Below are 15,400 nucleotides of genomic sequence, written 5' to 3' on the forward strand. Positions count from 1 at the left end.
AGCTTAAAAGGTTAAAACTCCTCATCTTACACCATCTTACATCGGAAGACGTCTGAGTTTTGCCAAAGCTCACATGAACCTACAGTGGGACATAGTATGTTGTGACAAAGAATGTTTTCAAAAGAATACATCTTGCTATAAACCATAACGAAAAGCTCAAAATAGATTTCATATCATTCAAGGATTACACACATCTTCTACAATCCTCTAACTAAGCAATGGACCAATGGACCAAAAACTTATTTTTTTTTTTGACTGGCCGGTTCGCTCTCCAGACTTTAATCCTGTTGAAAATCTTAGGGGGGATCCTTGTACACAGAATCTACACTGAGGGAAAACGGTACACCACGATTGAAGAGCTCAAGGTCGCTATTTCGGAAAAATGGAAAAATATCGAGAAATCCGTTCAGCAAAATTTGGCAAATAGTATTCCAACACGAATTTTCAAGGTTATTAGTCTAAATGACAAGGTTACTAATTATTGACATGTAAATCAGCCGATCGTTTTGAATTTTTCATTGATATTACTTATGAATTTTGAAGTGGTCTTATAGAAACTGGACAGCTGAAATTATCATATTTTAGCACAATAAATAAACAAACAACCCTTTGGAACGAAATTGATGTTGAACATACTTCATTCATACTAAGCATTCAACAATGTATGAATGTATCTTGTTAAAATTCTAACTGTTTGTGTTGCAACGAAGTAGAATCACGGTGATCTTATAGAAGTTGGACAGAGTGTAGGAAAGGGCAAGGAGAATGGACGAGTACATTCGAGGAAGTGGAGCGGATTTCTAAGGCAGACATACATATATTAAGGGAGTGTTCTAGTCTGGAAATTTGATAAAAATAAAAAAAATCATATTTCTGTAGTTTGGACATTCAAGAATATAACCTAGAAAGGACTTATCGAAAATCTCATTATTTACCGAGTTAGAGCCATTTTAGTGATGTACGGCCATAACAATGAACTTCAAATGCGTTTTTCTCGAAACTAGTATTTTCAAACTGGCGTACACGATATCTCAAGTTCTACTGAACCGATTCATGTCGAATTTATATGAATACAATCTGTATGCATTTTTCTATCGCATCCTCTAAAAACCTCTAAAAAATAATAATTTTTAAGTTTTACTATTTTTGAAAAATCTAGAAAAGTAAAAGACGTTTTAAACCGCATTTTGTTTTTTAAACGGTTTTTTTTTGTTTCATTGTTTAAAGATAGATGAACAAATAATGATATAATGGATAGTAAACATAATTTTCGTTTCCTTTTTACGGAGCTCGAAAAAACGTGCGAAATTCGTTTTTCTGCACTAGAATACCCCCTTAAGATCGCTATCATAATCTAATATGCGTGAGTATACGCTTTCGAACCTCTAAATCAGCAACCAGTTAAATTCTTTAATTGAATTCTTTACATTACCAAACCAATTGCTCGATAGCATGATATCCTGGGTCAACATAACATAAATTGTTAATAGCAAGACCTATCAGATAAAACCGTGAGTTGAGCATGAATTCGTTGAACAACATACAATACAACAACTGATAAATGTATATTACTTGCAAATGGAGAATAATTCATAATACGTATCGAATAACATTGTGAACTAACGCCCGAATGTAGGCAAACAAGTTGCTCGTTGCGTCAAGGAGGAAAGCAAGTGGTTAGTGCATTCGAAAAAACATACTCATTTTAATCATCAAATTGTTTAACTTTTCTACAATATTCTCTGTTCGTGTTTCAAGCAAAAAATTGATGGATAATTTTCCTGTCTAATGGTATATAACACAACATATGACAACATGCCATTGATTTTGCCCGATGAAGAATTAAGAATGAACTAAAGTCAACTTTACCAATGCGTGGCCGATATGCGTAAGCACGCTTAACGGTTCATTATAAATGGAACTTTATCACTCACACTAATACAAGCTCTTATCACCACCAAGTTGAGCCAGGCCCTCACGCGCAGTTTCGCAAATCGAATGTTATTTACCAACATCTCTCTTCCATGCGCATGGTGAAGTGAGAGAAACTCGCACCAACTCGCGTATCGGTTTCTGCCTTCCGCTCAGTTGTTCACCTTCAATCAATCAGTTAACGCATATCCGCGGGACTGGTCGAGTTTTGAGTTAGCGGTTAAATTTCACGCACTCATCCAAGCGCAAAGTTCAATCGACACGCAATGGAAGATAGTAAGTTAATTTTGTACGGCGGACCGGACCCGGTGGAGTTGCTGCAGGATCGATCACTTGGACAAATGATCGCTAATGAGCTTCGTGTTCATCCGGATAATATTGGACTGGTGCGTTCAATAAAGAGTTTCTATTGGTCACGAATTCATCGCATTCTCTCCACAGATTGATCCAGTTCTTGAGGTTCAGTTAACATACCGTCAAATACTGGAAAAGTCCATTCTAGTTGCAACAGCGTTGACCGAACTTGGAATTAAAAAATCCGATCATGTGGCCATCATCAGCGAAAATAGCTTGGAGTACTGCTTCGCCTTGCTTGGGTCAATATTCGCCGCCGTACCGGTGGCACTTTTGAACCCAGATTATTTGGAAGGTTAGTCAGCATTTTTTCGACAGGCATTATCACCGATAATAATTGATTAAATTATTGTTTTTATTTACAGCGGAACTCGAACACGCCATCAAACTTTCACAGCCAAGGGCTATTTTTGTGTCACCGAATGCGCTGGAAAAGACTGCAAAAGTGCTGAATAAAATTAAACTTGATGCAAGAATCATACTTTTTGGCGATCATCCCAATGGTGCCGCGTCTGTTTCCAATTTGATTCGTTTTACCAATCTGCTGGCTCGTGGTACGATTCCCGGCGATAGTTACACCCCCGAACCGGTGGACGTAGGAACGCACGTCGCATTGATTGTTCTTTCCTCCGGAACCACAGGATTACCGAAGGGAGTTCAACTGACTCACGCAAACATCATGACAACCGTGGCACATTCCAAAGAAGCCGGAAAACTTCTCGAGTTGCCTGATCAGTTGGTGACATTGACCGTAACCCCTCTGTTCCATGTGGTGGCGGGAGTTGGTTTCATTAATATGGTCACCAACAACTGCCGATGTGTTCTCCTGCCTCGATTTGACGTACATCTCTTCCTGGACAGCATCCAGAAGTATAAGGTTAACATAATGACGGTCGTACCACCGCTCATGGTGTTTCTGGCGAAGCATCCCATTGTCGATAATTACGATCTTTCGACGCTAATGACTTTACTCTGTGGCGCGGCACCGCTAAGCAAAGACATCGAGGATCGAGTGCGGGATCGACTTGGGGTGGCTTTCATTCGGCAGGGATATGGCATGAGCGAGACCACTCTGGGAGTGCTGATGCAAACTGGCTTCGAGAACAAATCGGGATGTGTAGGAAAAGTTCGTATGGGACAGTGGGTGAAAGTGATTAACCCTGAGAATGGCAAAATCCTGGGGCCGAATCAACGGGGTGAACTGTGTTTCAAAGGTTCACTCATTATGAAGGGCTACCTGGGATTGGAAAGTGCAATCGATCAGGACGGCTGGCTGCACACCGGAGATATTGGATACTACGACGAAGATGAGGACTTTTTCATTGTTGATAGAATAAAGGAGTTGATAAAATATAAGGGGTTCCAGGTGCCTCCCGCCGAACTGGAAGCCATACTTCTCGAGCATCCAAAGTTGAAGGATGCAGCTGTGATTGGCATCCCGGACGAACGGGTAGGTGAACTGGCCACGGCTTTCGTTGTCAGAAAGGACGACGCGGAGGTTAGCGCTGAGGAAATCATCAAGTTTGTAGCGGACCGGGTTTCAACCCAGAAACAGCTGTACGGGGGAGTGCGATTCATTGATGATATTCCGAAAACGGCCAGCGGCAAAATTTTGCGACGAGAGCTACGAGAGCTTGCCAAAAATACTAGGTCAAAGCTGTAACGGTTTGTTGTGTAGATCGGTGTGACGGTGTTTGCATTATTTATTTTCTACTGGACAGCTGAGAAATGGCAAATAAAAGTTACTCACAAACAGTCGATGAGCGGTTTTCGTGCAGTTGTTGTGGGGCGCAGATATTTTCGTATTGTATCTTGTTCGAGATTTGAAACGATATTTTATTCATTGTTCGAATAACCTGTTACGAATGGTGATGTGAATATTTATATAATAGTGAGCAGTATCTGATAAAAGCTCAATCCAAAAATAGATTTCAATTCAATTTCATGGCTTATTCAATGACAAAATAGTTAGTTATACCAGTCAAGGGTTTTTAATATTGTGACTATCCTCATATATTAAACACTTTAGATCAATATTGCTTGTTAGACTTTGAACTGCAATTCTCAACGAATCGTCGCTGCCAGCGCACAAACACACACAAACGCAATCTTTAATATTTCTATTTTGTTTGTCTCACCTGGTGAGTGTATCTCCGCAGAGTCATCTTGTTGCGTTATTCATCAAAACAAAATTCTCTCCACGATGATCACAGACTGACCTCACGAAAGAGAACTGAGATCAACCAAACACACGAAGATTTGTTACCCAGGTCACTCTTGCGCTCGAATATAGACGCTGCGTGTTCATTAGTTTCCACTGAGGTTACCTGTTAGCGCCTTTTTCGAAACAAATACAGGGCGGTCTTGATTATATGCAGCCTCCATTTTTCTATTTCATACCGTGATGTACCCATATTCCATTCATCTAAGTCAAAGATTGTAATATGATATATTACGTCTGTATACAGGGAGCCGCATAAGTCACGCAACCGATTTACACAAAAAATTATAGGAGGTTGTGTTCAAGACACGACCGCATTGTTGAAGTAGAACTGCAATGTAGTTTAACTCAAGTCGCTTGTTTATAACTGCGGATAATATTTTATAATACTACGAAAATTTTCAAATAACCATTCTACCAGTTTGGTTGCCCTGAATTTTTTTTTATTGTATAATTATTTGACGATAATTGTGTGATGATACATTCTTGTGCTTCCAGAACAATACATGCTCGAGATAAGCGCAGCTGTTATCCTTAGTGGAGAATGTTTTGCTACTGGCAAGCGAAACCAAATCACATACAAAATTTCAGAACGACATTTACTTTCTTGGTGCCTAAATAAACGAAATAAACTCTATCTGTTAATCTCAACAACCTCGAAAAGAGTAGCACTGCTTCATTATGATCAAGATTAGCGCAAATTCAATCCTAGTTGAAAGCAGCTTTGCGACTGGCACGCGAGCCCAAATAATTTAATAACTTATTGAATAACTTGGTATTCCCCAAATAATTTTTTGGTGCACAACCTTAACACCTGCTTCACCATAGCGTCAGTTCAATGCATTTATGACAGAAAACAAACAATGTGAACTGCTTGGAAAAAGGCTGAATATTTTCCTCTGCAGAGATTCATTACCAATACATTAGCGTAAATATCTCCCTCTCGCTATCTCCCTTCCTTGTTTAAATTCATCAGCTGCATAATTTGCACCACCAATGCATACGGGAGCAGATACAAATGGGGTTCCAGCGTAGCGAAGATGCACTATTTTTACGTACGGGTTATGAAGCACGCACGTATGCACACAAATATCCATATATCGATGGCTTGAAGCAATTAAATATACACACACTTATCTCTGTTTTGCGCTCTTCTCAACAGTACCCGTTTCTGTTAATATTACCGGTCTAGATCAGCTTAGCTGTCATCCTTTGTGGAGAGCGTTTTGCTACCGTCATGCGAAACCAAACCACGGCGAGGGGAAAACGTGACCTGTTTTCTGATTTGACACTCTTAATGAAAGACGTAGTTCTACGTCTAAAAATCGTATAAAAATATCTCACGATACAAAATCTTCATTCTCGAATAAAAAACGATACAAAGTCGACAACTGAACCGCTTAGGAACTTACACGCTCGATAGTTGCAGCGCGATCGTTATTTTTTTCCTTCAGAGAGCGTTGCGTGACTTATGCGCCACCCTGTACTCTAAAAATTGCTTGGAATTGATTCCATTACTGATAAACATACTGATGAACGCGTTGCTGTATTCATACTACCTATAATAATACCTAATTTCCATCGGCTAATAAATCATTTTCGTTATTCCGTTAATTAGTGTTCCTAATTCCAATATTCAAATGATTATAATAAAAGGTCATATGAATAAGAACAAAATTCAGCTTTACTTTACTTCAATCGAGCAGACGAGCAGTGAGATTGAGATTCAACTACGTTTGGTATGAATAAAAGTAACAACTAAGTATTTACTTTTCGAAAATGGATGTTTAGCTGAGTTCGTATGAATAAAACAGCATTTATCAAGTATTTACTTCGTAATTATTAAGTGTGCTAGTGAGCGTACTTTGGATCTGAAAACACTTTCAATCGTTTTGATGTCATACCCGATTTATGTTGAATGGTGCTATCTTTCGCTTAAAGTTAAATAAGTTAACAATCCGCGTTGACGGCATTGAGCTTCGTTTACTAGTTCAGGAGAGCGTCAAAAAATTGATTGATTTTCAGGCGGAATGAACACGTTTTCAAAATTAAAATGATGAATGAAAATTAACCTTCCGTACCAAATTAGCCTTCTGTTTAAATGAAAAACACTTTTTATTGGTAACCAGAAACGCGATTGACCTAAGTGACCTAGTTAGCTATCGGAAGCAACATTTTTTTGTGCCGCAATGTGCAACGCGGAAACATTAGTAAACTTAAAGTGCAGTGCAAGACAATTGACGATTATCGCAAAATTGTGAACGCGCTAGAGAAGGGAAAAACTTTGTATTATACCTACCACTTGAAATCTTGGAAAGGTCTAACTGTGGTGCTGAAAGGCATAGAACAGAGTGTTTCACCCGATGACATAAAAAACGTTCTAACCGACAAGGGTTTTGAAGTGGCTTCGGTAACTAATATGTTGAACCGATTTAAAAAGCCATAGCCGCTTTATAGAGAAGAACTAGAGCCATCATCAAGAAAATTGTAGCCGGGTGAAGTGCATCCAATTTATAAAGTCACCCGACTTTTAAAACGAGTAGTGATGTTTGAGGAGCCGCACAAACAGATTGGCCCTGTGTAGTGTCACAACTGCCAAGAATACGGGCATACCAAAGGGTATTGTAACCTTCCAGCAGTCTACGTAGTCTGCAGTGGTATACATGAGACAAAAACATGCCCAGTCTCAGCATCAGATCCAAAAAATGCAGCAACTGCGGTGGCAACCACACTGCAAACTACAGGGGTTCCCTGTATACACAACATTAAAGAAAAAACCGCAAGAATCTCGACAAAAAGCTGCAACTAGCAGGCCTGTAAACCATTAGCAAACTCTGCAACCAACGGTAAATACAGCCACACTCCCGAAACCCCAACATCCTGGTTTCACGCCTACACCTAGTACATCGTATAGGGATGCTCTACTCTCCCAACTTCCAACACCAATCATTCCTCTCGCGCTCATATGGTAATATGGCCAGTTACAAGTATTTGAGGGTTCAATTATGCAACTCATGACATCAATGCAAACAATGATGCACGAAATGTTGCACAGCCAGCAACTTCTCATCCAAAAATTACAATGTTCAAAATAAATACATAACCATTCGAATGAAATTAAACTATTCATGACCCAACACGACATTGAAGTTTTTCTCATCAATGACACTCATCTGACGGATCACTACAACATCAAAGTCACGGGATATGATTTGTATGGTACAAATTTATTTATTCATTTTATTTAAGAGGGTATTCTAGTGTAGAGACACGAATTTGGGACGTTTTTCGAGTTCCGTAAAATTAGAACAAAGAATATTTCTACTATCCATTATATCATGATTTGTTCATCTATATTTTAACAATAAAACAAAAATTGAACGGAGTAAAAATATTCATATCTAGAATAGTTAAGAGCAGATGAAGTGAAAGGTTTCAAAAAAAAATGTGCCATGGCGTACACGATTCCAACCCTTCTGGTTATCTGAAACTGAAAAAATCAAACAAATTCTGATGCCTCATGAACCTCGGACAAGTCAAAAACATCTTTTTTTAACAAAATGGCAGCCGTTTGAAAAACAAAATTGGGTTCAAAACGTTTTTTCTCACGTTTCTCGATTTTTTAAAAATAGTAAAATTTCAAAAATGTCGTTTTTCAGAGGTTCATGCGATAGAGAGATGCCTGCAGATTCTATCCATATAAATTCGACATGAATCGGTTCAGTAGAACTTGAGATATCGTGTACGCCTAGTTTCGAGAAATCAACGTTATCACAGACTCTGGCTATGACATTGCATCATGCGGCGATCCGATACATTGGCCAGAGGATCTCGCACGACTTCCGGACCTGCTAGATTTCGCTGTCACAAAAAAACATTAATAGTAAACGAATTCGATCGAAGCTACTTCTGGACTTATCATCTGATCGCTCACCAATATTCATGGAATACTTCATAGAAAGGGAAGTGAAGCAGACGTCATCCAATCTCACTAACTTTTCAACGAATTGGCCAAAATATAAGACACTATATCTCTTCTAACATTCTCGATCTACCTCTGGATAACGAACATCATATCGAGGACGCAGTTAACCAGCTCAGTGTACTCATGAAGAATGCTGCGAAGATAGCTACCCCTCCAATGAAGACCCAGAAAACCAAAACAATGTTTCTGCCTCCCACATAAAAGCAGCAGTTGCAGAAAAGCGACGACTAAGACGTATCTGGCAAAACAAACGATCGCCAGAATCTAAAAACCAATTTAACATGGTACAACGTAAATTAAGAAAGCTATTACAAGACGAGAAAGAAGAAAAATTCCATAATTACTTAACTGAATTGTCGCCAAATCAAGATACTAATTATTCACTATGGAAGGCAACTAAGAATCTAAAAGGACCTTAGTTACAGATCCCACCGTTTAGAATGCCCTCTGGTAATTGGGCTAGAAGTGACGATGAAAAAACAGCAACTTTTGCAAACCATCTTCAAAAAGTTTTCACTCCGAACCAATCGGGACCTAATCAAGAAACGCTCGAATTTTCTGGTGCTATAAACCAACACAAAATGAAAATCAAACATCGGCTGGTGAGACATGTTATCAAAAATGATATCAATGGTGATACATGTTTTGGAGACAACTTTATATTATAATGAAAAGTATCAGTAACAATGTTGGAAATGTATAGACAAAGGGTTAAATATAAGTCAGAAATATGTGTTTTAAGTAATTAAATAACATGATGTAAAAATTTCCATTCAAATTTTAACATTTGAAAACTGGCTTCGTGTCTTCTAATCTAATAGATATTACACTGACGAGTTGGAGACTCAAACTATGGTCCCTAATTAAAAGTCGCCACCAGACGTCGACACTATTCCAAATGCACTCTTTGTCAAAAAGTTGATGGTTCTGGGCCTAGGGCCACGGAAGGTATCTTGGCATAGTCACTGTGATTGTGTGTAGTAGGGGAAAAGGGAGGAATTTGGACCACCTAAGCAAATCGCCTAATATTTCCAAACCAATACAGTCTAAATAAAAAAGGTCAGATTGTATACTGAGCTACACTTGTTTTCACTCAATAAATAATGTTCAATCATTATATAAAGCCTCAATCTACCAAATATATCATAAAATAAAAGAGACGATTTTTGGACATTAAAATTTGATGCGGGGTGATTTGGACCGCCTGTGGGGTGATTTGGTCCAGTGTGTGTTTCATCGAAAAAAAACATACTTATGTTTATATAAAGTAGTTTGGGATAATGTTACAATCAGTAACAATGTTTTGGGATCGATACCAGGTGTCTTGGCCAGATTCCAGACCAGAAAAGTTGGATTGACATCATCTCGAATTTTGCATGAATCTTTTCACTGTTGGTCGAGCATTTTCAAACACTTTTGATGCTTGGTCAAAGAAAATCCGTTCTAGATGGCCTGAGTTGCTCTTTCAAGCTCCTCCTTCTTCCAACGTTGTCTGTCCATCCTCTTTTTGTAATTCAGCGGCATCTGGAATCAATGAGACCAAAGAAAAATCTCAAACCTGTAGGACCAATTCACCCCACAGAAACGTGTCCATGTCACCCCACACAACACGCAAAAATTAAAATGAAATTAATTTCATTTATTGTTATCAAACCTACAGTTTCGCTACATCAAATTGTTCCTCTTCTGTAGGCGAACAGAACTCTACTGCACAATACACGAAAAGTTTGTTAAATCAGCGAGAAAAACCTTAAAACCACGATCGGAAAACTCACATTTTTTGACGCTTTAAGTACTTGATGTATTTATGCTACCGTTTCCCTCTACTTGTGAAGTTTTACCAAAGTGTTTTTACTTTAGGTACATACGGTTCAACAATAGAAGGAAATGACATCATAGAAAATCCAAGTTGAGCCGTAATTTTTGAGATAAAGGGGTGGTCCAAATCACCCCGTGTTACCCTAACTGCATTCGAATTGAGTTTTTCCATTGTTTAAAATCTGTTTTTTTTTCTCTTTTGATACATCAAATGGAATCCCTGAAAAAACCGTTTCCTGTATGAACTTCTATCCTTGAAACGGGATAGGTGAGATAATGTGGTAGAATTCGGAAACATAAAATCCGGAAGGTCAAGGCATGGTTTAATTCATAGGGGCTTTAAATCTGGACTGCTCAGCTTGTTTACCAAATCAAAACCATGTCAAGAACTTGTGAGGAGTGATCGTACATATAGTAGATGCAGCTTACAAGCAGTATGAGTGATTTGATAGCTTAAACGAACAGTATCCTCTGCGCAGATTGATCGAAACCACCCCGAATGGGTTATTTGAACCGATTGAGAACCAAAGATGATTTATGAATTAGAAACATATTGTAATTCATGTGAAATTTACGTGAATTTTGTAAAGAAGTGAGAGTTTTTCCATCTGGTTTTCTAGTTATGAAACACAGGAATTTTTGTTTTTTGAATATTTCGCACCTGGACACAACAATAAGGTTCAAATGGCCAGTCTTATAAATGGAGATAGTTATTATATACTACACTAAATACTTCAGTTCAACCGACTTCTTACACATCTTTGGAAATTCATAAAAATGAAGTGGTTCTATATGTATGAAAAAATGAAGTGGTTCTATATGTATGAAACGCGATTAACCTTCCAATCCTTTCTTATTTCGTTCCACGAATAATATCGGGCGAAAGCAGCTTTACAATTTTCTACCAATACAATATCAAGCTCTCGTGGTTTAGCCATGAATATACAAAAAACTTAAAAAAAGTTTTTTTGAAATAATCACATTTTCTTCTATTGTGATTATACTTTTCGTGAAAAATCATACCAAATCATGAAAAGTGGAATCTAAAATAATAATAATAACATAACATTGAAAAAAGAGATATATCTTCCAACATGAAAAAAAGGTTTCATCGCCAATAATTGGACAATTTTGTCATTGCTAGACGCTGATACGAAACGACTGTGAAAATAGTTTAAAAGGATAGCACCAGCAAGCTTACTGGACAGCTGCAAGGCTATTCATGTGTCCAAAATCAGGTGTGTATCAGCTACTCCCCATGTGTTTGTGTTATCATCGCGTTCCGCTCGTTATGCAAATTACACGCAGTTTCATTTTCGCGTTGGGCACATTCTCTGCCTGCGTTGAAGGTGACATATCGCGATTATTCAATTTCCCGGATCGGTTATGCAAAAATTGATAGGTAGCGTATTACATCCCTCCAGCGTATTTGGCCATCTCGTAGAGGAGGTGCTTGTTTTCGTCGAACATTCCAATGGATAACGTATAAAGTTTCACTCTGTGATATGAGAATTTCCCATTGACACGCGCCATAAATCGTAACAATTTTGTGTGAACATATCACTGTACCCATGTATACATCACAAACTAGAATTGTGGAGCGAGTTCTTTGACAAATATTTTTTTGCGGACATACAATTATTTTGCGAATAAATCTATCACTGTTTTATGTGCCATTATTTCACGATTTATGCGCATAAAATCATCATCATCAAGTGCTGAGTTTTATTCTAACTCTCCGGCGAACAAATTCCTAATTGGGACAGCATGTTTCCCTCTTGAATCTAGGCATTTGATAACGAATCTATTCCTACCAATTGATTTTCAATTTTTCATTTCGTTTTTTGTTGTTTTGCTAGACTCTCGTTTCGATCGCCCCCGCTCTGTTTACGGAAAGTACTTTCACGCTGTAATAAAACCCAATTCGGCGATGATTTGTGGGACGCTCTTCGCCCCACGGGAAGGGAGTTGTAACGATAGGATGCGCGGCCTTCAGCTATCGATACCCCCACGGCGGGATTGTTGCTGTAGACACAGAAAAAAATATAGATTCCGTCGGCACCAAGATGAAAGCCCTTGCTGTAAGCATTGGGAGCTAACAATCATCAATCATAATATTTATTGCTGGGGTTCAATAACAGAAAAAAAGTAGAACATGTTATGGAACGAAAAGTTGGGATCAAAAAAAAACTCAGCGCTTGAAGTGCCTGCGAACGAAACGAGCAGTCATTTTAAGTATCGTAAAAACATTTGTCATTTTGTGAATAAAGCCCTGTGTCAGGGAACGACCAGTGGCAAACTTGTTATAGAATTTGTCGCACATTTATCCGCACACCCATCGAACGACAACACTTGATTATAATTGACTTTCATTGGTGGGAAATTGGTGCCATTGTCGCGCTTGAATGCTCGGGAGGAGTAAAGTCAACAGGAAAAGGTGTGGAGCTGAAAGGTATTGTACCATTATTCTCCGATAAGTTGTAAACATAAATCATCAGTCGAACAATGGATTTTATCTTCCGACAATTTTCCCTCGTATTAATCTGTTGCATCCATTGCTAATGAATTTTCACTAGCAGACTGCTTCCGTTACGTGCCGTTCGATTTTAGAATGGTTGGTTTTAAAACGGTTTGTAACCGTAAATACTAATGAATATACTGAAACAAAATGGTCATGAATATTGAAACGCAACGAATTTTTAAAATAATTCTCCAAACACCAAGGCTCATGAATAAATCATTTAAAAAAAATCGAGGGTTTTATTTATTCATCCGTTCATTTTTACAGGCTCAGTTACATAAGTTTAAAGGAGCCAAACTCTTAACTATATTTCTACTAGCATATATTAACATGTTTCCTTAATTCTATGGCTAATAAAATAGGAAACCGAATTCTCGCGGTCGACTCGAGTTTAGCAGGGCGACACATTTTTATTAGGAAAAGGATGGGATGTAAGGAGATGTGTGTTCACACTCACACTCACATTTATATTCACATTCTCATTTCACACTGACACTTTACATTCAATTCTTAAAACGATCCTTACATCTAATATGTATTTACAATCAAACTTATTCTAATGTTAGTAGGAAGGGAACCGATAGCTCGTGAAGGACGAAAAGAAGGAGATAAGGGTATACGGGCAATCACACACGAAGATCGATAGCTTTAAGGAAAACATATATTTGGGACATGTAATCAAGGTCTAACCGAGCCAACACATCTCTCACCGGCACATTGGGCTGCTTTCCTCGAGCTCGAAGGGAGTTTTCTAAATTCGATCTGGCGACAAGATACAACTCGCACGACCAAACAACGTGTTCAATGTCGTGGTAACCATGGCCACAAACGCAGAGATTGCTGTCGGCAAGATTAAAACGAAAAAGAAGCGGGTCTAACGAACTGTGATTGGACATGAGTCGGGAGAAGATGCGAATAAAGTCCCGACTCAAGTCCAGAATTTTGAACCATGGTTTGAGGCTAACCTTAGGGATAATCGAGTGAAACCACCGGTCCGATTCATCTTCGTTCCATTTGCGTTGCCAGTTAGCGATGGTATTTTTACGGACTAAAGAATAAAATTCATTGAAGGCGATTTGACACTAATAAATGTCGCCTTCAATCGCACCATCTTTGCTGATGAGTCAGCCCTCTCATTACCCGGAATTGAGCAATGTGAAGGGACCCAGACAAAGGTACAGAGGAATTGATGTAGGGTAACACGGGGTGATTTGGACCACCCCTTTATCTCAAAAATTACGGCTCAACTTGGATTTTTTATAATGTCATTTCCTTCTATTGTTGAACCGCATGTACCTAAAGTAAAAAAACTTTGGTTAAACTTCACAAGTAGAGGAAAACGGTAGTGAGTTTTCCGATAGTGGTTTCATGGATTTTCCAGCTAATTAAACAAACTTTTCGTGTATTGTGCAGTAAAGTTCTGTTCGCCTACAGAAGAGGAACAATTTGATGTAGCGAAACTGTAAGTTTGATAACAATAAATGAAATTAATTGCATTTTAATTTTTGCGTGTTGTGTCCTACAGGTTTGAGACTTTTCTTTAGTCTAATTGATTCCAGATGCCGCTGAATTACAAAAAGAGGATGGACAGACAACGTTGAAAGAGCAACGCAGGGCATCGAGATTTTCTTTCACCAAGCATCAAAAGTGTTTGAAAATACTCGACCAACAGTGAAAAGATTCATGCAAAATTCGAGATGATGTCAATCCAACTTTTCTGGTCTGGAATCTGGCCAAGACACCTGGTATCGATCCCAAAACATTGTTACTGATTGTAACATTATCCCAAAACACTTTACATAAACATAAGTATTTTTTTTTCGATGAAACACACACTGGACCAAATCACCCCGCATCAAATTGAAGTGTCCAAAAATCATCTCTTTTATTTTATGATATATTTGGTAGATTGAAGCTTTATATATATATATATATATATATATATATATATATATATATATATATATATATATATATATATATATATATATATATATATATATATATATATATATATATATATATATAATTAACAGGCAAAATAAAATTCCAATCACATTGCAGTAACAAGGAGATTTAAGGAATTTTCTCTACTTCTCCAAACAACATGGTAATATGAAAAATAACTTAACTTCACTGTTAATATTAATAATGGTCGAAAGCATAACCATCACATTTTTTATTCAATGCCTGGAAAATCGCTTATCAACAATCGCTTACAAACAATCCTCAATAGGCTCAATTTGAATCATATTCCATTGTGTATTGTAGAAAGCGCTGCTACGCGCCTAAGGTATGCCATATGCAGCATATAGCATACAAAATCAGCGCTCGATAGTGGGATTTACTTCGGGAAGGTTGTCTTCCCAATCACGGAGGTGGAAAAACGATTGAACCGATAGAGATCTTTATAATGCCATAAATTGCTTTCAATAAGTCGGTACATTTCCCCACCCGGGAAAACATGGCTCAATCGGGAGGGGCCGGAAGAAGTAAACTGAAAGTGCCACCCCGTGAGGAACACAGTGTCGTCTTGCTTACCGTATATTTGTGTTCATATCGTTTCGGC

General features: G+C 38.1%; 1 protein-coding gene across 1 annotated transcript; it reads left to right on the forward strand.

Moving 5' to 3' along the window:
- Nucleotides 1-2,047: 2,047 nt before the first annotated feature.
- LOC129773990 (luciferin 4-monooxygenase-like) lies at nucleotides 2,048-4,115 on the forward strand. The gene is made up of 3 exons (XM_055777674.1): nucleotides 2,048-2,318; nucleotides 2,374-2,581; nucleotides 2,652-4,115. The coding sequence occupies exons 1-3, from the start codon at nucleotides 2,199-2,201 to the stop codon at nucleotides 3,947-3,949; spliced, it is 1,626 nt and encodes a 541-aa protein (XP_055633649.1). The 5' UTR covers nucleotides 2,048-2,198; the 3' UTR covers nucleotides 3,950-4,115.
- The last annotated feature ends 11,285 nt before the right edge of the window (nucleotides 4,116-15,400 follow it).

Source organism: Toxorhynchites rutilus, chromosome 1, assembly GCF_029784135.1.
Source record: "Toxorhynchites rutilus septentrionalis strain SRP chromosome 1, ASM2978413v1, whole genome shotgun sequence".
Lineage (NCBI taxonomy): Eukaryota > Metazoa > Arthropoda > Insecta > Diptera > Culicidae > Toxorhynchites > Toxorhynchites rutilus.

Excerpts from the sequence above, each read along its gene's own strand:
- LOC129773990 (XM_055777674.1), top strand. The coding sequence starts at position 2,199 with ATGGAAGATAGTAAGTTAATTTTGTACGGCGGACCGGACCCGGTGGAG. Across the intron at positions 2,319-2,373 it reads ATCCGGATAATATTGGACTG|ATTGATCCAGTTCTTGAGGT; the intron begins GTGCGTTCAATA and ends TTCTCTCCACAG. Across the intron at positions 2,582-2,651 it reads GAACCCAGATTATTTGGAAG|CGGAACTCGAACACGCCATC; the intron begins GTTAGTCAGCAT and ends TTTTATTTACAG.